This window comes from Procambarus clarkii, chromosome 31 (genome assembly GCF_040958095.1).
Source record: "Procambarus clarkii isolate CNS0578487 chromosome 31, FALCON_Pclarkii_2.0, whole genome shotgun sequence".
Classification (NCBI taxonomy): domain Eukaryota; kingdom Metazoa; phylum Arthropoda; class Malacostraca; order Decapoda; family Cambaridae; genus Procambarus; species Procambarus clarkii.
The window spans coordinates 29,312,882-29,336,165 of NC_091180.1; the positions used below are offsets into that span (position 1 = coordinate 29,312,882).

The 23,284-nt window shown below is 38.3% G+C and overlaps 1 protein-coding gene across 2 annotated transcripts; it reads right to left on the reverse strand.

Moving 5' to 3' along the window:
- Positions 1–6,588: 6,588 nt before the first annotated feature.
- Positions 6,589–22,929, reverse strand: LOC123758787 (protein-L-isoaspartate O-methyltransferase domain-containing protein 1). 2 transcript variants are annotated; one of them, XM_045743476.2, is made up of 7 exons: positions 22,793–22,929; positions 18,218–18,630; positions 14,880–14,973; positions 14,181–14,315; positions 12,640–12,743; positions 10,477–10,630; positions 6,589–8,664 (listed from the first exon to the last, which is right to left on the reverse strand). In XM_045743476.2, the coding sequence occupies exons 2-7, from the start codon at positions 18,428–18,430 to the stop codon at positions 7,616–7,618; spliced, it is 1,749 nt and encodes a 582-aa protein (XP_045599432.1). In that variant the 5' UTR covers positions 18,431–18,630; positions 22,793–22,929; the 3' UTR covers positions 6,589–7,615. The 2 variants fall into 2 exon arrangements, with proteins under 2 accessions (XP_045599432.1, XP_045599433.1); XM_045743477.2 differs by lacking the exon at positions 22,793–22,929 and adding an exon at positions 22,586–22,658.
- Between the last annotated feature and the right edge of the window lie 355 nt (positions 22,930–23,284).

Below are 23,284 nucleotides of genomic sequence, written 5' to 3' on the forward strand. Positions count from 1 at the left end.
TTGAGTACGTTTCTTCTCACCCCCCGCTCCGTTTCCGTCTTCACCGATATGGGTCTAAGTCTGTGAACGGTGTAGGCTACTCTTGTTTTTCCTGATTGCACTTATATGTGTCGCTTACCTCAGGAGACTAGCATCTTCATAGCGGAACTTTATGCTATTCTCTCTGCTCTTCGTCTCCTGCTTTCTCGTTGTCAATATTCCTTTGTAGTTGTTGTCGACTCTCATAGTGCCCTCATGGCTCTCGGGTCCTTTAATCCGGTTCATCCAGTGGTTGTCGAGATCCCGCATTGGCCGTTTCTTATTCACAGTAAATTTAAGTCGATAGAGTTTTGTTGGGTTCCCAGCCATATTGGTGCGTCTTTAAATAAGCGTGCGGATGCTGCCGCCAGGGAAGCTGTCTGTTCTTGTTCCACCTCTCGTAAAGGTATTCCTTATTCCGACTTACCCGGTTATCCATTCCTCCATCCTTACCCGTTGGCAGGCTGGTTGATCATCTGTTACTGGTAACAAACTACGTACTCTTAAGAGTTGTGTATCCTCGTTGCCGTCCTACCTCCGTAACCGGTGATGGGATACGGCTCTGGCGAGGTTGTGTATTGGTCATACTCGCTTAACTCGTGGTCACTTGGAGCGCTGCCCTGCTACTTATTGTCCAGATTGCATTGTCCCTCTTAGGGTCGTGCATATCCTTGACTGTCCTAACTTCCGGGACGAGCGTGTGTATTGTTTTCCGACCGTCCCCCGCGGTCGCTTGTCCCTGGATAGTATTCTTGGTGACTCGGATACTTTTATCGTTCGCCTTGTGCGTTTCTGTTCTTGTATTGACATCCTTGGTGATCTTTAGCGCCCTCTGATTATCCCGCACATTTGATGCTGCTACATAGCCTTCCCGGTTTGGTGCCTTCTTTTGATAATTTTTTATTTGGCGATACTGAGGACAAGTTTCCCCAAGCAGAGGGCAGGGTTGTCTTCATAATCACCAAGCCAGTACTGGCCTTAACCTGACTGAAGTAGTAATTAACCAGCATGGCTAGTGTTTAAAAGAGTGAGGTATAAATACACAAAGGGATGAGGTAGCTCAAGCTATTCTTGCTCAGTGAGATGCATGTAATACGTTCCCATCTATAACTCTGGGTACCAATACAGTAGGAAAAAAAAAGTAATTATCAAAGGCGTCAAGCCAGGAAGACGGTACCACAGTCTGTGACGGTATATTCAAAAGTTGCTAAAGAAGCAAACACGAGAACTAAGACAAGGCGAGCGACATCAAAGGTACCAGATTCACCAAAGATTCTATCTAGGAGGCCTGCGGGGACCTTGACCCCCTGGACTCGACGCAAGATAAGGTAAGGACAAGTGACCTGGCGTGACAGCAGGAAAGCATCGATCGATCATCCTGAAAATTGGGACATTCTACAAAGAGCAGGACATTGTTCCGTTAAATGTTAGAATTAAGTGGGTGTGGCAGATACGCTGTGTAGCAAAAGCAGTTTCCCACTAGTTGAATAGTGGTTGAAGGAAGGGAAAAGGTTACTTTTAAGGGTAAACAGTTTACCTGTAATGGCAGCTCATTGATCTGCCAACAGTCGTGGTTTGTAAAATGACTGGGTAGAAATGTGAACAAGAACGCCATTTCTGGGACAACCCTGTCCTTAAAGTCCATACCATTCAGCGGTCGACCCTAAAGACGCATTCATCAACAAATGAACACAAATATATTTTCACACACTAGAAGGTGAAGGGACGACGACGACGTTTCTGCCCTTCTCTTCCTTATTTCTATGGTCTTCCTAAGACTCATAAACCTGGTGTTCCTCTTCGTCCTATCATTTCTTCACGGGGCTCTGTCAGCTATCCTCTTGCCTCCTGGCTCGCTAAAACTCTGACGCCTTACCTTCGTCACTCTCAGGACTTCATAGAAAGACTGCGCCTGCAACCCTCTTGTAAGATGCTTAGTCTTGATGTCGACTCTCTGTTCGCTAATGTTCCGCTCGATGACGTTCTCTTTCCTTGTACAGAAGGCGTCTGAGGGCTTTCCTCCTCTCCCGCTTCCCACTGACGTCTTCCTCGAACTCATTAGACTCTGTGTTGACTCTCTTTCTCTTTCAACGGTAAATATTACACTCAAACTTTCGGTGTCGCCATGGGTTCCCCTCTCTCCCCTGTTCTTGCTAATTTCTACATGGAATACTTCGAAACTGGTTTTCTTCCTTCTATCGATACTCGTCCCCCTCTCTAGCTTCGCTATGTTGATGACATTTTTGCTTTATGGCCCCATGACCTTAATCTTTTCCAGCCTTTCCTCGCCTCTTAACAATCTGGCTCCTTCTATCCGTTTCAAAGTTAAGTGGGAATTCAATTCCCTCTTTCCTTTTCTTGACGTTTACGTTCATAGCTCTGTGTCCGGGTTCTCTTTCTCTGTCTACCGCAAACCCATGCATAGTGGCATGTACATTCGCTTCTTTTCCTACCATCCTCCTCCTGTTAAGAAAAGTGTCATCGTCTCTCTTTTTCCTCCGCGCTCTACGCCTCAGCGACCCTCGGTTTCTTGATTCTGAAATTGCCTTTATCTACAAATCATTCTCTCGCCTTAGTTACCCTTTGCATTTCATCAACTGTGCCTACTCTCGAGCAAAACTCAATTTCTTTCATCCTAAACCTGCTTCCAACACTAGTAGCACTGTACTATGCCTTCCCTTCATATCTGAACTCAAAACTTTTACCAATACCTTTCGTCCTCTTAACATAAAGCTCGCCTTTCGGCAAACTAACACACTTCGTAGCAATCTAGTTCACACTGCTGCTCCTGCTTCTAATCCTGCTGGTGGCTACTCTATTTCCTGTTCGTCTTGTCCTCTCCAATACTTTGGCGAAACTGGCCGTACACTGAATGACAGACTTAAAGAACATAAGAGAAGTGTTAAGTCTGCAGACACTAACAATGCTCTCTTCTGTCATTGTGAGGGATTCCAATCATCCTAATGATTGGTCTTCCTCCAAAATAATCTTTCCTGCCTCTACACAGACGCCGTCTTGTTGAATCGGCTCTAATACACAATGTACCCAACGTGAACTCGAGTCCTGGCTTTGTTGCTGTGGACTCTTCCCTTTCACAGTATATACTTAAATGCTCTAATCTTTCTAACAAACGTGACCTAACATAAGCTTACCCTTCCATTTATCTATCTTTCTCTTTCTGTTCATTGTTTTCTTTACGTTCCCGTACTATCATTCTCTTATTCCTATTACTATCTCATTCGGTGGTTATAATAGGAGCCGCCTCGTATGGGCCAATAGGTCCTCTGCAGTTCTTATTCCTACTACTATCCCCTCTACTACACTTTGCTCCTCACTTTTGTCTAGCCTATTTATTGCCTGCATTTACTTCATCAGAGTAAACTTACAGACGGGAGACATCTCCCGTCACGCAGGGTGCAGTCGCACCTCCACTGATCTCCAGTATCAGCTCTTGATACTGGTAATGGCTCAAAAGGGCCACCACTTACGGGCTATTCATGCCCGTGCCACCTTTTGGGTGGCTTAATCTTCATCAATCGATCAATTCATCAGAGGAAGACTCCACTTGACGGTCATGCTATCGGGAGAAGCAATACTTTAAAGGTCATGAAGGACGTTACTGGCCTCGAACCCGCTGACATTAGTCAGGAAGGTGAAGATATTGTGCTCTTCTTTTCATGTGAAGAGGAGCTAGAAAAACTCCTCACTAACGATGCCATTCTTCGCAAAGAGCACTACCTACATCCTCACTTCCCACGTCAGTTCCTGGCCGGAAGAACTGTTTTTACCAGCAGAACCAGCCAGTGGATCGCTGAGCGACCTCGACATCATCATATGGACAATATCGAGGACGAAAATCCAAACCTGTCGGTATTCAACCTAGAGTTCTGCAACACCGACAAAACATCAATGAAGATTACGTTCACCACCATAGCTGCGGCCACCCAGGCTGCCACACAAGGATTCTACTGCTTCGGCCTAAAAAATACCACCCCACCAAATAAAAAAGGAACGATACCATGAGATCCAGCAGTGCTTTAAGTGCTACGAGCTCTCCCACCCGACCAACAAGTGTCAGCACCCTGTCCAGAGGTGCAGCCTGTGCGCACTGGACCATCACTACTCCATATGCAAGGCAACAGTCCATCACTGCTTGCTCTGTGATGGCAATCGCCCCGCAATTTTCTACCGCTTGCCCCCGCAAACAGGAAAGCATCAAGGCCCAGGTTGAAGCCAAGAGAAACAACTCGTCTACCTCCTCGACCAGAGCCCCAAGCATTCAACCCACCACCTTAGCTCTCACTAATCGACCAGAAGACTTTCCGGTCTTACCAACATGTGGCTCCTCGCACCAGGCGACACAGCCTTCTCACTGAGGACCCAAGGTCCTACAGGCTCCTTCACAGCCTCCTGCATCACGTGCAGGCATTATCCCTGGTCTTAGACTAGCGGAAAGGCTTGCAGGACCAGACAACCATCGCTTTGTCAGTGAACTAAAAACATTATACATAGACAATGGCCTGGCCCCCATCATAGCCACTGGCGTAAATCTCGCTGCTTCCTCTACCACTCCGGAGACTACCACCAGGACGACCATGTGGTCAACTTCAACACCGACTCCAGAACCGCCCATGACCCGGGCGACACAGAGGTAATTCCTTCTCCAGCTCCCAACACTCCTACCATCACTATCTCAGCAGCCGCGCTAGCAGACGTGCTGTCTACAAATGATAACAGCACCACTAGCGCTCCTGAAATAGCTACAACCACAAATCAACGTCATCTAAGCCTACCTAAGGCTGCGAGGCGAAAGACAAAAACGCCCACAACGGAGGTTACGGACTCCTCAGACGAGGAAATCTTGGTAGGAGCTCCACCGCCGCATCACAAATACGACACCTACACGGTTCAAGACATCCTCATGGAGGCCACGTCGCCTAACTCCAACGACAGCACTGCTCAGCCAAAGACGCAGACAAAGAAAAAACGGAAAACCTAGAGGTCCACACTAATCCCACCAGCTCCATAACTGGTATAGCCAGCCCTCCAGCCTGAAAACCATTATGAAGACCCCCATCCATCACCAGATCTCTAGTATCAGCCACTGATACAGCTAAGGGCTCCAAAGAGCCTCCACTTACGGGCTCACCATAGCCCGTGCTACTGGAACTTATTGTTTTGAGTAGCTGAATCTAAAACAACAACAACTTCATCACCACAATCGACTTGAGTCCAGGACGGACCGAAACGTTGTCGTCCCTTCACCTTTTAGTGTGTGGTCTGGTCATCATACTTTAGCCACGTTATTGTGACTCATCGTCTGCATATTTTCACATATAAATTAAGTTATATAGTAGCATACTGTGCACGTTTAGGTTTGGTTGAGGTTGAAGTAGCAAGTGTTTGTTGAGGAAAAAAGTTCAAAGAAAAAGGCTTTTAGGAAGTTGGAGGAGTATAAACCTTCACATGTTGGTCAGGGTCTTGCAAAATTTCACACGTGGGCAGCTCGTCCTCATAAACAGCTTTGGTTCTGCTACCCCAGCATGTGTCCAGAGGAATCTCAACAGATCCTACTGTTGGTCTATGTATACAGTACATTGTCGTATTCTCGACCATTTCGGCGGAACGGTAGAGCGCCGGTCTCGCTTCATGCAATCAGCGTTCAATCCCCGATTGTCTAATTGGTTGGGCACCGTTCCTTCCTCCCATCCCAAATCCTTACCCTTCCCAGTGCTATATAGTTGTAATGGTTTGGCATTTTATCCAGATATTTCCCTTTCCTTCACCTCAATATCAAAATGGCTAAAAAGAAAAAAATTCTGATTAGCAGGCACTTTGGTAATATCTCTGGCATGGAAGAAAATAAGTTACTGATACATGCTATTACAAAAAAGAATTTTTATAGTAAAACAATACATTATACATACATATATATATATACATACATTATATATATATATATATATATATATATATATATATATATATATATATATATATATATATATATATATATAATATATATATATATATACAAACTTGGCAACTTGGTCAAAGTTATTTAACTGAAGATGTCAACTATTTTCCTATTAACAAAGTTTTAATTATAGTGTATACATCCAAATTTTAGTAGAGCTACAATGAATGTAAGATTTGTATATGTGATAACTACTCAACAAGCCTCAAGAAAATTTATAAAATTTGTTCCCTAAACCCCAATGGTGGAACTTAAATGCATAAAGAATGCACTTTCATTCAGTGCATGTACATTCGCGCGTGCATGCTTGAACCAGTGTTCTTTACAAATCAATGACATGATTCAACACTGATTCAGTTCTTTTTAATCCCAAAACACTATTTTTACTTTGTGATCCCCCCCCCCCCCCCCAAAAAAAAAAAAAAAAAGAGTCCTGCACATTCACACCAAATTAAGTTTTCTAAATACTGTACTGAACTCTAGACAAGACTTGCAATATTTATATTCATTAAAAGTTTGTATGTATATATATATATATATAATAAATTTTGGAATTGTATATATACAAATGGTAAATTTATTAAAGCAGAATGTATGTCAGACTCTCATATTTATTTTTTAATTTTGTATTATAACTTTGGTCCTTGATTGGCTCAACTAAAGTGTTTCCTCTTTCATTCAGTACAGATGTATCAAGTACAAATTTACTTAACAATGAACTTAATGCTATTGTATTAATGATGAATATAAGTAAACTATCACGTTATTAATTTTTTACCAACAAACGATGCCAAGACATTCCCCCAAATTACTGTTCTATTATCCCACTTGTCTTTAAGATGCCAATATAGTGGCAGTTGCATGTTGTCATACAAACAATAAATAAGACAACGTACATCTCTCATATTCCTATAAGGAGCTAATATGATTCTAGTAAAGAATAATCTAAGTGGCCACAACTTTAACTGGCTTTTAGGAGTTTCATAATGTAAGACGAATCATGTCCTATGTGCTTAGTTTAAGGTAACTTTTATAGATAAAACATGCCTTCATCTGTAAAAATTACACAAATGTACTGTATATACTGTAAACTGTACTGCATATATACTGTACCACTATATGAGCATTATCACCATCCCATAGTACATCCTCGCCACAATTCAAGTAGATATATGAATAGCTTTTGGGGAAGAGTAGAATGGTGATGGACGGTGAGCTACGGTTACTGTTGAGCCAGCCAAGTTAAAACATCAAATAATATAACTAAGCCATTCCTTCACTGGTATAAACACCCAAATTTGAAGGATTTAACTACTCCATTTCTTGATCTGGGATAATGCTTTGATCATACTTAAGACATGCTATTTGTCCAGATCTGTGATGAACTAATATACTGTATAATGTGCCACTGCATTATGCCAAGTTCAACATTACCAAACTGCTATTAAAATGGATTAAACATACTAGTCATATCACCAAGTTTCCTATAAATCTTATCACATATGCAAACAAGAATGAGTTGTATTGTGTACAGTAATACAAATTTAAAATTAAATTCTTACACAAAATAAATGATTAGATTTTTCACAATTCATAAAGGAACTGCTTATAAAGCCAGACTTACAATTCCCTATTATAGTTCAGGTACAGTTTCAGAGCATGGGGCAGAGGAAGAAAACCAATTTTTTCCCGCATGTGTGTAGAATAAGTTTCTGCCGCAGATGCACTCTTAGACCTTTCACCTTCAACTTCATTATCTTCAGGATCATCATCATTTTTTGTCTTAAAAGTCTCGCTGCAGTTTCCTCCACATGCGCAAATAGGATCATCCGGATCTAAAAGTCTATTCACTTTGGTTCTTGGAGCTGAATTATCAGAGTAATCAGAATCTGTAGAATCAATATCCATGTCAATGTCACCATCTCCCTGATCCGATTCTGAACTTGGTCCTTTTCCATTTTCAATTTCATCCCCTACTCCGCTATCAAACTTTTCTCTTTTCTTATTTGACTTTACTGGCATAACAGGTGTAGAAGTCATTGGGATTGGATCAGAATGTGGCAAAGAAGAAACTGATGGCAGTGGTTCATCCCCATTCTGAGGTCTTTCTGCAACCATTTCCTCACCATCTTTGTCCACTTCATTTTCTTTAACTGGTACTACTTGCTTTGCAGATTTCCCTAGTTCTTTTGCAGTATCATGATTTTCATCCATTTCGGAATCATTGCTGCTGTTGTGTGTAACATGATTTTTCTGTTCCTCTCCAGTTTCCAGTGCATCAGTATCTGCGCCCCTTTCTTCACGCAGATTTTGTCTTGCCTCATTATCCTCCCTCTCTCTCTCCCGCCTTCGCTGACCAGCAAGATTTCTAGCCATTTCAATGAAGGCAGATAATTGATTAGCTGTGCGCCGCTCAGCTTCATTATCATCCCCATCTTCATCATCATCTGAAATCATCTGTGGGTCATCATCAGACTCATAGAAAGGAACAGGAACATAAGGAACAACTATTCGCCGAATCTGTCGACGATCACGTGGCCTTGAGTGTTTGTGAACTGGTCTATTTGCAGCTGTCACTAGATCAGGATGCTCATATTCAATGTTTGCACGAAGGAGTGAGCGAAGCTCCTGACGACACATGTCTTGAAGATCTGGAAGCTCCACACAAGCTATGGTAGTAAAATTAAAAGAATAATAAATACTATAAATTTGAACACATTCATGAGTTTTAAACAAAACTAACTAGCCTCATATTGAGTGATGTTCTATGACTAATATAGGAGATTACTTTAATTTTTGGTTTACCTAGATGCTCTTCCATACTGTTTAGTCTACTCTCCAATATTCCTTGTTCATTTACGTGAACTGAACCTTTAGCCACCTGTGACTTCACATCTTCCATCCATCAGAAACAATAACTGGAAACTGACCTGAATCAGTTATAGTAACTACAATATATTAAATAACCTTTCAATACAAAACACACCAAACTAAGGATATGTAATAATAAAATGTTAATGAATTAATACAAATATTCACTTTTATATGCTATTTTACACAAACATTATATCCATGTATAGTGGTACCTCCATTTTCGAATTTAATCCATTCCCAGAGTAGGTTCGAAAACTGAAAATACAAAAAGCAAAACGAATTTTCCCATAAGAAATAATGTAAATTGAATTAATCTGTTCCAGACTCCCCAAAATATTAACTAAAAAATACATTTTATACATAAAACTACTCTTAGGTACCTTACCTTTATGGAGGACTCTTGTTGGCATATGGAAGACAGTGAGTAGGGGGGAGGGAAAGGTGTTGGTGTTTGGAAAGGAAGTCCCCTTCCATTATAACATCAGGCAGTAATGACAATTCTGGCCTACTCTCTCTTACATTTTGCCTGCATACCACTATGACCTGGTTGTGGCTCACTGTTTATTTTTCTCATTAAAAACTTGTCTAGCGACACTTGTTTTTCCCTACGTTGTAACACTTGTCTGAAGTGAGACATCACATTGTCATTAAAAAGGTTAACACAACGGCCTGCTACAGCTTTAACTGGGCGAGACTTTTCAACAAAACTTTGCATTTCTTCCCATATTGTACATCATTTCTTAATTGTTGAGGAAGGGACATCCTTTACTGCCTCCTCCCCCCCCCCCTGAAGAAATTTCCTCAGTTGTCTCTTGTTGCTGCTGATTGTGAAGGGCTAGGAGTTCGTCGGTGGTCAGTTCTTTGCTGTGTTCCTCCATCAACTCCTCCACATCAGCACCATCCAACTCCAAGCCCAATTTCTGACCCAGAGAAACAATTTCCTCAACACTAGGCACTTCAGGTTAAGGCTCAAATCCCTCGAAACCTCGTTCTGGAACACATTCAGGTCACAATTTTCTCCAGCCGGAGAAATTTCCTTTTTCTTAGCAATTACAGAACATACCACTGACATACTTTTGTTGTACAGTCTAGTAAGTTCAACAACCCGCATACCATTTTTATGTTTATGAATGATCTCTTGTTTTGCTCTATGGTCATCCTCAAAGTTCTTCTCTTAGGTTGAACTTTACCACTTTTTTGGAACCAATGACATGATATATAATAATTACTTTTATGCTTAGAAACTAAAAAAGGAACAAAAACAATGAAATTCTTCACAAAGAATTCAAGCGTGGGCGTCAACCCCGGCAGGACACTGGTAAACTGAGGCACGCCTCGCTGTGACACTACATGCTCGTTGGATTCATACATGTAAACAAATTTCGAACATCAAGGCAAACAATGAGTACCGAATCAAATTTTTTAAAGAAATTGAGATCAATTACCGAAAATTTGGAAAATAGAGGCATACAAAAACCGAGGTTCCACTGTATAGTAAATTTTTATCCAAGGTAAATTATAATAATTTTATGATCATTCATTTTGATTACTGAATATAATAATCCTTGAACAGCTAAATTAACTTTTATTGGACAAAGCTTGCTTACGGAGGGTGACTGTAGCCGGAGGGTGGTTAGAATCCGGCATAACAAGAGAAGAGAAGGAGACAGGTAGTAAGGACACAGTTTCCCATGTGTGTGGTCCATTACGAGTCATCTTCACGAGTTGATCATTGATTGGCATCACCAATACACCACCTGGCTGCTCAAGACAATCAATTAAAGAGTAATTTAATTAATTCTTGTACTGTAATGAAATTTAAAACTATCTAGCAATTAGTTTAACTGGGTGTACCCTAATAATACAACCATTTCTAACAGACCCTGCAACTCAGCTGTCAGTGCAGTTGGTTCACAATCAAAAAGTACTAAATTTAAATTTCTACACAGGACAGGTATTTGTGCATATTTCTTTTCACCTGATGCCTCTGTTTACCTAGCAGCAGACGGTACCCAAGAGTTTGGCAATCCTGGGGAAAGTATGTCACTGGCCTAGGGTGACCTTGATAAACCTAACAAGCTCCTGTCCCTAACACTGGGAAACCAAGAATAGTAGAGTAAAGCCATGTTGTATCCAAGCATGATGATTGTGGGTCAGTGTTATGCACTTAACTGGCTTGTTTTGCACCACTGCAGTAATAGACTAATTAACTTGGCATAACTTTATACAGTCCATTTAACATGCCTTATGACTATATTTTGTACAATACTGTATAATTAGTGTACTATGACCTATGACCTGAAGACTGATGGCTCTAAGCTTTTCCATAAACTTATTAAATGTTTGTTGTGAGAGCAATATCAACAATGGCTACTCCAGCCCACTCACCATTTTGGTTTTACTGGTTAAGTTTTAATAAAGACTTTGCCTAATCTAAAAAAAAATTATTTTATAAAGCTGCATAAATGCGTATTTGAATGAGAACACATAGGTAAACATAAAAAGACTCAGGAAAATTAAGAGTGTGCATGGTACATACAGAATAGTGCCTAGAGGTGGCTCAGCCAGGTCAGCCAGCCACCACAGCTATCATCTATGCACTTAGTCAAAACACCATATCAACCCACAAAACTAGCAGGCAGAAAAGACGATACGATCACAGTGTACAAATTTTATCATAGGAATAAAAGTAAGTAATTTTTAAAATCTGCATTCTGAATTTATACATTCAAATTAAACACTTTTTTGTTTATAGTGGTAAAAAAAGGAATTAAATGAGAGGGTAATGTACACTAATTGCACTGGAAGCTCAACAAATTAATATGACAGAGTATAGAGAAGACAGGACACTACATGCATGGCCTTGTAACTTCACTTGAGTAGTTACTTAATGATCTGCTTGAAACGCTGTGTACTAGTGGCTTTACAAGAATGTAAACACATCATGCTATGTACTCTCATAAACCCAATGTACCTTCTTTTGTGCGTGTGTGTGTGTGATATATATGATATGATATATGATATTTTATTTATATATATATATATATATATATATATATATATATATATATATATATATATATATATATATATATATATATATATATATATATATATATATATATATATATATATATATATATATATATATATATGTCGTACCTAGTAGCCAGAACTCACTTCTCAGCCTACTATGCAAGGCCCGATTTGCCTAATAAGCCAAGTTTTACTGAATTAATATATTTTCTCTAATTTTTTTCTTATGAAATGATAAAGCTACCCATTTCATTATGTATGAGGTCAATTTTATTTTATTGGAGTTAAAATTAATGTAGATATATGACCGAACCTAACCAACCCTACCTAACCTAACCTAACCTATCTTTATAGGTTAGGTTAGGTTAGGTAGCCGAAAAAGTTAGGTTAGGTTAGGTAGTCGAAAAACAATTAATTCGTGAAAACTTGGCTTATTAGGCAAATCGAGCCTTGCATAGTAGGCTGAGAAGTGCGTTCTGGCTACTAGGTACGACATTATATATATATATATATATATATATAACAAATCTGATCATTCTCCATAATTTTTTCAAATTTAGTAACCTTATTCATTTTTACTCCTCTTGTTACTTTTCCTTTGCAGAGCATGACCTGCACTGGTACCTCTCAAATCCTCCTGGTTTGTCTCTTGCCCCATTTTTGCGACAAAACACTAGGAGCCGTAAAGATATTTATGTTGCGGTGAACAACACTTTGCATGTAAATGAACTAACCTTAATGAGGGCCTTCATATATTGTTCATGAGTTTCAGGACATGAGGCTCCACAGTATACACGATCATATAGACGCATATCCGGGGGCAAACACAAACAGTTTCCTGTAAGAGGAGAGGCTGCATAATAGCTAAATGGACATAACCATACATCTCATTCTATTACAGTATACAAAGATAAACAATTATTTGAGAATGTAAAGAGAAAATTCTAAAGTACTGTACTGTAGAATGGAACTTACTTTACCTACCATTAATGTCCTCAACTAAATGTGTAAAAAGTTTCAAAGAATAAACAAATTTCAAAACCAGATACATGTAGAGCTGACAGCATCAATTGTCCTCAATGGTAAATTATTGAAAGCTAGCTAAATTGCCATCAACCTGTACATGAAGGTACTTGGCACATTCCCATTACATCTAATAATGCTGGGAACTCCCTTAAATTTTGAAGTGTAAAACATCAAAAGTTACTTCTTGTTTAATCAAAGCAACTTGCACTCGAGAACATGTGCTAAATGCACAGAAGCATCTTTTTCAGATTAATGCATGCATACATACCATATACATATATATACAGTATCATTATCCCTTTACCTTCTTTCATAGGGATGGGAGCCATCAGCCCAAAAAACAAAAATAAATTAATAATACTAGAGTGTAAATTACAGATATTAAAAAATATAATTCATTATACTGTATCCTTCACAATACAACATGCAGACTTATAGCATGAATTAACAAGCTCCACCACATTCCAGCAGTCATTCAAAGCAACACAGAACCGCTTCACATAACCTGATGTACAGTGATCCCTGTGAATGATCAAACAGCTTATATTCATATACATTCACTCCTTTCTTACAAACTACTTCCACCCAGCATTGTCCCTTACTATAATCTGTGTGTTGTTCATACTCACTCCCAGCTTTCTTACACATTTACAATGCCCTTCCACATTCTTCATGACCTTGCTCTCCTACTCTCAAATTTCTATTAACACACTTCACAATCTACCCCTCTCTGTATGCTGTCTCCAATCATGCACTTTATTGACTTTTGCACACTATATATGTCCATGACATTTTCATTCCTTACACTATTCTAATACATGCTTTGTAGATTACTGTTGCTCCAACTTCATCTTTATCATCACATGGTACATGGAAAAACAAAGATCAACATCACTAGAGTAAAATAGTGTTTGGTAAACAGAAGTTTAGAAAGCAATCACAAATGGCACTCGCCACCACTGCCACAGAGCTCAGCATGCACACTGCCATCATTCTCTTACAAATTACAGTACTGTACATTTGTCACACATCTTGAGTACAATACAATGCAGTTTATCAAATTTGCCCTTTTTTTTTGTAACTTCAATCACTTAAAACTTTTAATGTCCCAGTTATCTTACATTATAAATTAATGACTTCAGTTTGTGCGACCATGGCAAGCACTATGTCCAGCTCTAAGGGTATTTGGACTAGAACTTAACCATCTAAAACTGTCTTACTTTTGTGTTGAGTCCCAAATAATACTTACCTTGCACAAATTGTGGATCACAAAAAGTGAAAGCATCAATGGCTGGTGAAACCCTCTTAAATTCTTCTAATCTCTCGTGTCCATATTTGACAACATCTGCATGAAGCTCCACCCCGTGATTAATACCATATGGACCTATATTAACAAAAACATTATAAATTACAATTTGTATCTCAAGGTTAAACTAGAGTAACCATTTACCATTAACTTTTCCAGTGGATTTCAGTATTTATAAAAGTTTCAATACTTAAAGATCTTAATACTGTACATCACCAGAGCCACCTTTCAACTTTTAGTATCACAAAGCCTTTCTTTAATTTTACTTTTCTATATAACCCTTGATGTAAACTTACCATGACAAACCTCATTTTGTAATCAATTATTTTTTTGTAGCACAATGTTCATATTTGTTCTTTTATACAAGAGTTAACGCTCATTTACTGTACAGTATTTCAAAATTATAATATCATGAGGAATCTTTACAAATTATTTAATACCTTATCTGGGTCAACTCCTGGAGAAATGGAAGAACTCCTGGAGAAATAGAAGTGAAAACTGAGGAATATTAAACTTGGTTTCCCCTCAATATTTCCAAAAAGGTAAAGGCAATGTGTGAAAACTACAGATGATGGTTTAGTTACAGCACAAACATTACTGTAACTGAAGTCGTTCCTCTGCGCTCACTGTATTTAAACTTACCTATAATGAGGCCTGCCATAGTGGAGAGGTACCCTGTGCCAGAGCCCAGATTGAGAAATGAGTGTCCAGGTGCTAACTGAAGGCCTTCCATCACCTAATACAGACACCCAAAACTATAAGTATCAGAGAAACCATGGCAACAGCAACATTAAATGCACTTGTCATACAATGTTAATACATTACTCTAGGAATTTTTGCACCATAAATAGTGAATGTACAGTATATACAGTATATCAAAATTAATGGTACACTCAATGAGTACAAGAGATTTTTGCACTTTTACAGATAAAACAACTGAAAGGTTTATTACAGATGTTAGTTATTCAATATAATTATTTCTTTGACTGTACACACTTTCAAAGCCATATTTAAATAAGGAATTTAGCAATATTCAGATAAATTTCAAATACATGAGCCTATATCCAATTTTAGGGCCAGTTTCCAATAGACAGAAGGCAGTCAGTCAGGATTATTAAGGTCCCTCCTTAATAATCTTCCCTTCCAGTAACTAACAGCTGCTGCCAAATACCTATTTAAAATTAGGTGAATAAAGGCATCAGGGGGACATTAGGGAACCTGCTTAAATATTTATGTTCTAGCCGGGAACCGAATTTGGAGACATTTCGTTATTACCTAACTGTGCTGATAACTGTACAACTTAGAGGAAGAGAGCAAGAGCTATCAAGCTAAAGGAAGAGAGCAAGAGCTATCAAGCTAAAGGAAGAGAGCAAGAGCCATGAAACAAGCCACAAGAGCAAGAGAAATTTCACTACCCTCAAACAAGGCTTATTAAAATAAGGTAGATATACATAGTACAGGTATGGGGATGATATCTTAAGTTGGAAAAGTTGATGGTTATTTATAAGAAAGTAGGTCTGTGACTGGGAAAACGTTGCAAGTGGAATGCCCAGGGGCTCTGTTTGTCATATATACAAACAGTTTAGTAAAGATTGAATACCTTTAGAAAAATTGCCAGAAACACTACAAGGGGGCAGGAAATGAATTCAGAACTAAAAAAAAAAAAATTGCTTTAGGATGACTTAAGACTTATGTTAACCAAACCACACACTAGAAAGTGAAGGGACGACAACGTTTCAGTCCATCCTGGACCATTCTCAAGTCGATTGCTGAGAATGGTCCAGGATGGACCGAACCATCGTCGTCCCTTTACTTTCTAGCGTGTGGTTTGATCAACATATTTCAGCCATGTTATTGTGAATCCTCATCTGCTTAAGACTTATATAATTAATAATAATTTATTGTTAATACTACCTGCCTGGGGACAGGCAGTCAGTATATACATACAGTACATGTTAGGCTTATACTGAAGTCCCCCCCCCCCCTGCCAAAGGTCAGATTACTAACCCTCCACAGGAAGCAACCCCATAAGCTGACTAACTCCTAGGTACCTATTTACTGCTCAGTGGACAGGGGAATTAAGTGATAGGAAATGGGCCCAACTATTTCTGTCCCGGGATTCGAACCCATACTTCTTGACTGAGTCGAGAACAAACCCGACTGTACTACCGGGACCCTCTTTGTCTTAAAGCAGACAAGAGATTGGCAGATGTAATTTGATGCTGATTAAAGTAGGAGTCTTAGCATTGGAAACTTTAATTACAAGATAGTGGTTGAACACTGATACTTGCTACATTTGAATACAAAAAATATCTGGGCATCATGATTAGTAGGGATCTTAAGTTAAGAAATTAATGTACTGTATAAATATTTGCAACAGAAAATAGAAAAAATGGTCAATTGCCAGATACATTATTAATAGAGACAGTCTTCACCTTATTTTGATCTTGTTAGGCAACATTTACATTAAGCAGTACAGTTTTGACACACTACTATATAATGAATAAATACTATAGAAAATGTATGGAGAAGGATGACAAAATTAATACCAGAAATTAGGACCTCAACCTTCCTTATAAAGAGAGGTTAAAGAATCTTAATTACTATTCTCTAGAAAAATAAAATGATTGAAGGGGACATGACAATTGTACAAATGGATGAAAGCATATACAGTACTGTATTAAAGGGGGGATATTAATGTGGTCCTCAATATCATCACTAAATAAAACGATGAGTATAAAATAGGCAAGAGTATGAAAATGTATCTTTAGTACTGATGTCTTACTTCCAGTGGGACACTTCCCATTAGGAAAAGGCCAGAGAAAAAGTTTCTCCAGAAGGCTCCATAATCATACAAATACTGTACTTACTTGGATATAGGATTGTAAATTTATGGAATACATTGTCAAGTAACATAACATGATAGGGCTGCTGGATCATTGTAAATATAGATTAGATAAATATAAGAGTGGTTGTGGTTGGATATAAATAGGTGACTTAAAGACTGGCCTTTACAGTTTCCTCTATTCTTATGTCCTTAATTGCCTTGGGGAGCCAATGAGTAATGGTAAGCATAAGAAAACATTACACAAGAACTTAAAAGATGCTGCAAACTAATGATGTTTTTGGTGGCTCAAGGGGATATGAAAGAGCTGGTTAATGGTGACCAAACAAGGTCTGTATTTCTAATGTGACAGTGTAAGTTAAAAGACAGTACAGTATACATTGCAAGTACACTGCCCATAACACTATGTATTAATGGCTTTATTTAATATGCAACCCCAGTACCTAACCATATACCACTAACATGTTCTTATGTTATGAAAATAATATTACTAATAATAATAATAATAATAATAATTATTATTATTATTATTATAAAAATGATTTGTGACAAAAGAAAAACAGGGTCAGAAAATTCTAAAGAAATAGACAACTACTGAATAATAAGAGTGAAGTGTAGGTCAGCTACTGGGTAAGTTAGAGTGTGTGAAGGGGCTGTAGAGCACAATAAAAAGTACAGTACATCAGATGGCCCATTAAGCTTCTACAGTTTTATCATTCCTGCATAAATCTATTCTGTTTTGGAGATAAAATTACAATACTTCTTGAACTTTTATTCCCTAACACACATTCCATACTGTACACTTTTGTTATTCTTTACAGAATTGAAAATATACAAAACTGTAACACATTACCACTTACTTTAAATTAACAGCAAGAACAATGAGAAACCAAAAAGAACAATGGTAAAGAATTCCAAGATACCCTTTAATTTGCCTTTGACTAATGTGACAATTTTGTCAAGCTTTTGCTATAGCCATAAAAATTATATAATCTGATTATTCAGACTTCATTAGATATGGTATATTCCATGCCAAACTTTTTGCACCTCAATCACATAAATTTCTGCTGGAAAGAACAAGTAATGAAAATTAGTTATATCACACACGTTAAATGAAATGACTATCAGTACCCACCTTTGCATATATGCAGGGTGCAGACAAATGTAAATTTCCTTTTTTCCATGCATTGTCTCTATAAGCTTGTTCGCGATTCTCTGATGTGAAATAATTTCCACGATCCACAGCTCTAAACACACGTTCAAGCAGTGGTGTAGTGATGTAGCTGGCAGCTTTAAGGTTGTCGACAAGATCGTCATTATCAACACCAGCACTCACTGCTCCCCCCATCTTGATTTATCACAGCAAGGAAACTTTGCGTGCAGCCTTGCCAATTCTGATGTTTCTTTCCACAATAATGCTATAACATTCTCTGTTTAAAGTTTACACTTGCAGCTTGTAAGAATTTTACTGCAAAAATGCAGAATCAATATAAATCTTGGACTTATAATCTGCAAATTGTTCCACTGAAATCCTTACAACTTTTCTATCTGAAAATAGTAAAAAAAAAAAAAAAAAAAAAAAGCCATACAAGTATTTAGTAAATTCAGTTTCCTTGAACAGTATAAGACAAAGTTTTTCTAAAATAAATACAAAAAATAATTTTATAAATACTGTGCAATGATTTTAATAAGGCAGAATAACAATAAAAGATATGCCCTGATGGACCTAATTGTGCAACAAATTTCAATTTTTTCTTCCTGTGTAATAAATATTTCCTAATTGCTTATATCTGCAAAGTGGCAATCATATTTATGGGAACGGTACTGTATTGTTTCATTCACTCATAAGTATAACTATTACAAATGTTCTTGCAAGCAGAACAAAAGCCTTCCATAACTTTTTCCATGTTGCAAGCACAAGAGAAATGAGAAGCATGGTCTACAAGTATAACTTACTAACAAGATCCAAGCACACAAATTGAGGAAGCACAGTTTTATATCAGGTGTCAAATACTCAATCTAGCATGTGCTATTTGGCAGACATACCTTCTTGGCAAAGTATGTACTGTACAATGTTTTTCCTCCTCCAAGAGCTGTTGCAAGATTGTCTTGATATATACTTTTGAGACTTTAGGATCGTGTCCAGAACTATTAATACCCTGACAGGTCACAGACCTTGCTGATGAAACAGCATTAACAGAGTCCATCAATGTACAGTGCAGTACAAGTTATTCTTTAGAACTATAACTATAAAATGACTACTGTACCTATATACTGCCACTATAGATTAATTATGCATCACCATCTTTTGCCTAATCTTATTTTGTATACTGTAGTAATAAGTATTTGAGATAAAAGTAAATTTCCAAAAGTACAAACCTTTAGCACATGATACTTATTTTTGGAGGGGGGGGGGGAAGACACTGTGTTACCTCACTCACCCTGTGCATTGGGAGCGATGAGTCTAGATTCGAGTCCTGGCCAGGAAGGATTGTCTGGGCATCAATCCTTAACTGTTTGCTTCAGTTCACCCAGCAGTAATTGGGAACCTGGCTGTTAACATACTGGCAGGTTGTGAACCAAGGAAAACTTGTGGGTAAGGCTTAACATTAGTTATGGGTAGGGAATGCTCTCAGCCTGCTAACAGGAGCCAGAAGATGTCTGTTCCTCTACTCACCTGCATTATTTATATTTATTTATATAATATATACTTATATTTTATAAGTATATATATATATATATATATATATATATATATATATATATATATATATATATATATATATATATATATATATATATATATATATATATATATATATATATATATATATTTTTATACCTAAAAGGGGTACCACCTCTGGTGCAAGTGTAGGGAATGAATATATATATATATATATATATATATATATATATATATATATATATATTATATATATATATATATATGTCGTACCTAGTAGCCAGAACGCACTTCTCAGCCTACTATGCAAGGCCCGATTTGCCTAATAAGCCAAGTTTTCACAAATTAATAAATTTTCTCTAATTTTTTTCTTATGAAATGATAAAGCTACCCATTTCATTATATATGAGGTCATTTTTTTTTTATTGGAGTTAAAATTAAAGTAGATATATGACCGAACCTAACCAACCCTTTCAGCTAAAGTTCTGGGGCACCTAGTAGCCCCAGAACGCACTTCTCGGCCTACTATTCAAGGCCTGATTTGCCTAATAGGCTGAGTGATTTTCTTTATTTTCAATACTGTAAATTGTTTCCTACTGGTTTATTTTAAATATTATTATTATATTATATTAAGAACATAAATTATTGATTTTGTTATGTTAGTTTAGGGTCCCTCTGATTCCATGCTGGTGTCTGGACCTGGGGAATCACTCCATTCTCCCCCCCCCCCCCCCCATCCCTAGGAAATCACTCCATTGTTCTCCACTCCACACTGGGGAATCACTCCACTCTCCCCAACTCCACCCTGTGGAATCTCTCCTCACTCCACCCTGGGGAATCACTCCACTCCCCTACTCCACCCTGGGGAATCACTCCACTCCCCTACTCCACCCTGGGGAATCACTCCACTCTCCTCCAATCCACCCTGGGGAATCACTCCACACTCCCCCACTCCACCCTGGGGAATCACTCCACTCTCCCCCACTCCACCCCGAGGAATCACTCCACTCCCCCACTCCACCCTGGGGAATCACTCCACTCACTCCCACTCCACCCTGGGGAATCATTCCACTCCTCAACTCCACCCTGGGGAATCACTCCACTCTCATCCTTCAATCACTCGTCCTGCTCTAGACATGTTAAAGAAAGTGTATGCCCATTCTAGTGTGATGACCAAAACACATGATGATGGAGTTACAAGATACGAGCTAGATGGTGTTGAGATTGTGAAGTCGGATTGCGAAAGGGATCTGGGAGTTATGATTAGTAAGAATTTAAAACAAAAGGATCAATGCATGAATGTTCGTAATAAGGCGAATAGGACACTGGGATTTATTAATCGAAGCGTTAGTAACAAGACACCTGGTGTGGTTCTTAAGCTATATCTTGCTCTGGTTAGGCCCCATTTAGATTATGCAGTTCAGTTTTGGTCGCCATATTATAGAATGGATATAAATTCACTTGAACGTGTCCAACGTAGGATGACTAAGTTAATTCCCCAAATTAGAAATCTTTCATATGAAGAAAGATTAACAAAGCTTAAGTTGCATTCACTGGAAAGGCGAAGAGTTAGGGGTGACATGATAAAGGTTTACAAGTGGATGAATGGACATAACAGGGGGGATATTAATAGGGTATTAAAAATATCAACACAAGACAGAACACGAAACAATGGGTATAAATTGGATAAATTTAGATTTAGGATAGACTTGGGTAAATACTGGTTCAGTAACAGGGTTGTTGATTTGTGGAACCAATTGCCGCGTAACGTGGTGGAGGTGGGGTCCCTCGATTGTTACAAGCGCGGGTTGGACAAGTATATGAGTGGGATTGGGTGGTTATAGATAGGAACTGCCTCGTATGGGCCAATAGGCCTTCTGCAAGTTACCTTTGTTCTTATGTTCTTAAACTTTAAAGTATAATCTTAATGGGATCTAAAAAAAAGGGCTCAAAAGCTGAAGAATAACACTAATGGTCTCATTACTATCACTACTGTCATGACTCCCCAGATATTTTTGTATACATATTTGGCATTTCAACATTATTCAGTTGATATCTTAACCATTATAATTCCCTAGGCTTGGAACACTAAATTTGTTAGCATTAAACTCCATCTAACAATATTCTTACAATGAAGCAATCATATTTAAAGACTAATTTGATTGTACAGGGTGTGAAGTTTTGTACTGATGATGCTTGCATCAAGCAACCTATGCAGATGATGAGTCACAATAACATGGCTAAAGATAAGATGACCAAACCACACATCAGAAGATGAAACGTTGTTTCTTCATCTTCTGATGTTTAGTTTGGTCATCAAGCAACCTATTTTTATGCACTGCAACTACCTCAAATATCTTGCATGTTGTGAATAATACTCCTCATTTACCCAGCACTGTAACATGTCAAATGCTTCATATTCAGGTAAAATAAGTATAATTCATATCTTTACTCTAGAAGCTAGTTTAATATTTAATAACGTAACAATTTTAATAACACGTGTCAAGCATTTGATTCTCAAAGGGATCGAAAGCTGCTATACCCCAGATCATCATAACCTTAATAATGTAGAATGTTTAGTTCATTTAGTTTAAATGAACTAAACATTTAACATTTTCACTGTCTACTTCCTCTCAGTTTTTCTTCAGTAATTAATACATTTCTTTATTTCGATTTTGCTCAAAACAATTATAGATGTTTTACGGCCTTCGACCACCAGTGTGGAGCATCAATACTCATCTAACGAAGCACTCTTCACGACTAATTGAAGAAAAAACTGGCTAATTAACAGTGTTACATCCAAGTAGCGTGTAGTGTTACCCAGTAGCGAGCCACAGTAACACTCTACACAGACAAGTGTGACACAGCCAGACACCGTCTGCGTCACCATAAACTTCCTCTCCGGGTCTTTGTTGTCAAGCCAAAATGTCAGTAAAAAATATATATATTCAGTTCTAATCTCGACGCCAAAGAAAGACAATGTTACATAAGTGTCGCGTACATAAAAAGGAACAAGCAGAGACTTACATCAGTGCACATCCATGGTGATAAAGCGGTCAAAACCTCAGAAATCCTCTATTGCGACTAAGCAGGTCGAGCTGCGAGTCTCCATACGATCTGTTTTCCTTCGTCAGCTGCTCAGTGACGTCACACCGTATCAAAACATATTGCACGTTCGTTTTCCTTCTTTAAAGCCTAATGGTCTATCTTAACATCTAATTTCATGGATTTTTTTTAATATTTCAATATGTTACTAATCAGTAAATATATATACAAATATTATGAATTTTGGAATGATGCCGTTTTTTATATAAATGCTTTATTAAAGTGTAATTTAGAGTGCAAGGAAAAGGTTCGGAGACGATGGGGGGGGGAGGGACGTCTGGGAGGGGGGAGCCCAGGGGTGGGGTTAGGGGGGGGTCACGTGTTGGACCAAAACATTCCGTGGCGGACACTTTAAAAATGGCGTCAAAACAGGTGATTTATCAAATAACGGCGCATCTGATCCCAGGATCGTCG

Bases quoted from the DNA above. Each gene is read 5' to 3' on its own strand.
- LOC123758787 (XM_045743476.2), bottom strand. From the start codon at position 18,430: ATGGGGGGAGCAGTGAGTGCTGGTGTTGATAATGACGATCTTGTCGAC. The intron at 14,974-18,217 runs GTGGGTACTGAT...TGTCTGTATTAG, and splicing joins CACCCTGCATATATGCAAAG to GTGATGGAAGGCCTTCAGTT. The intron at 14,316-14,879 runs GTAAGTTTAAAT...TTGTTAATATAG, and splicing joins TATGGCAGGCCTCATTATAG to GTCCATATGGTATTAATCAC.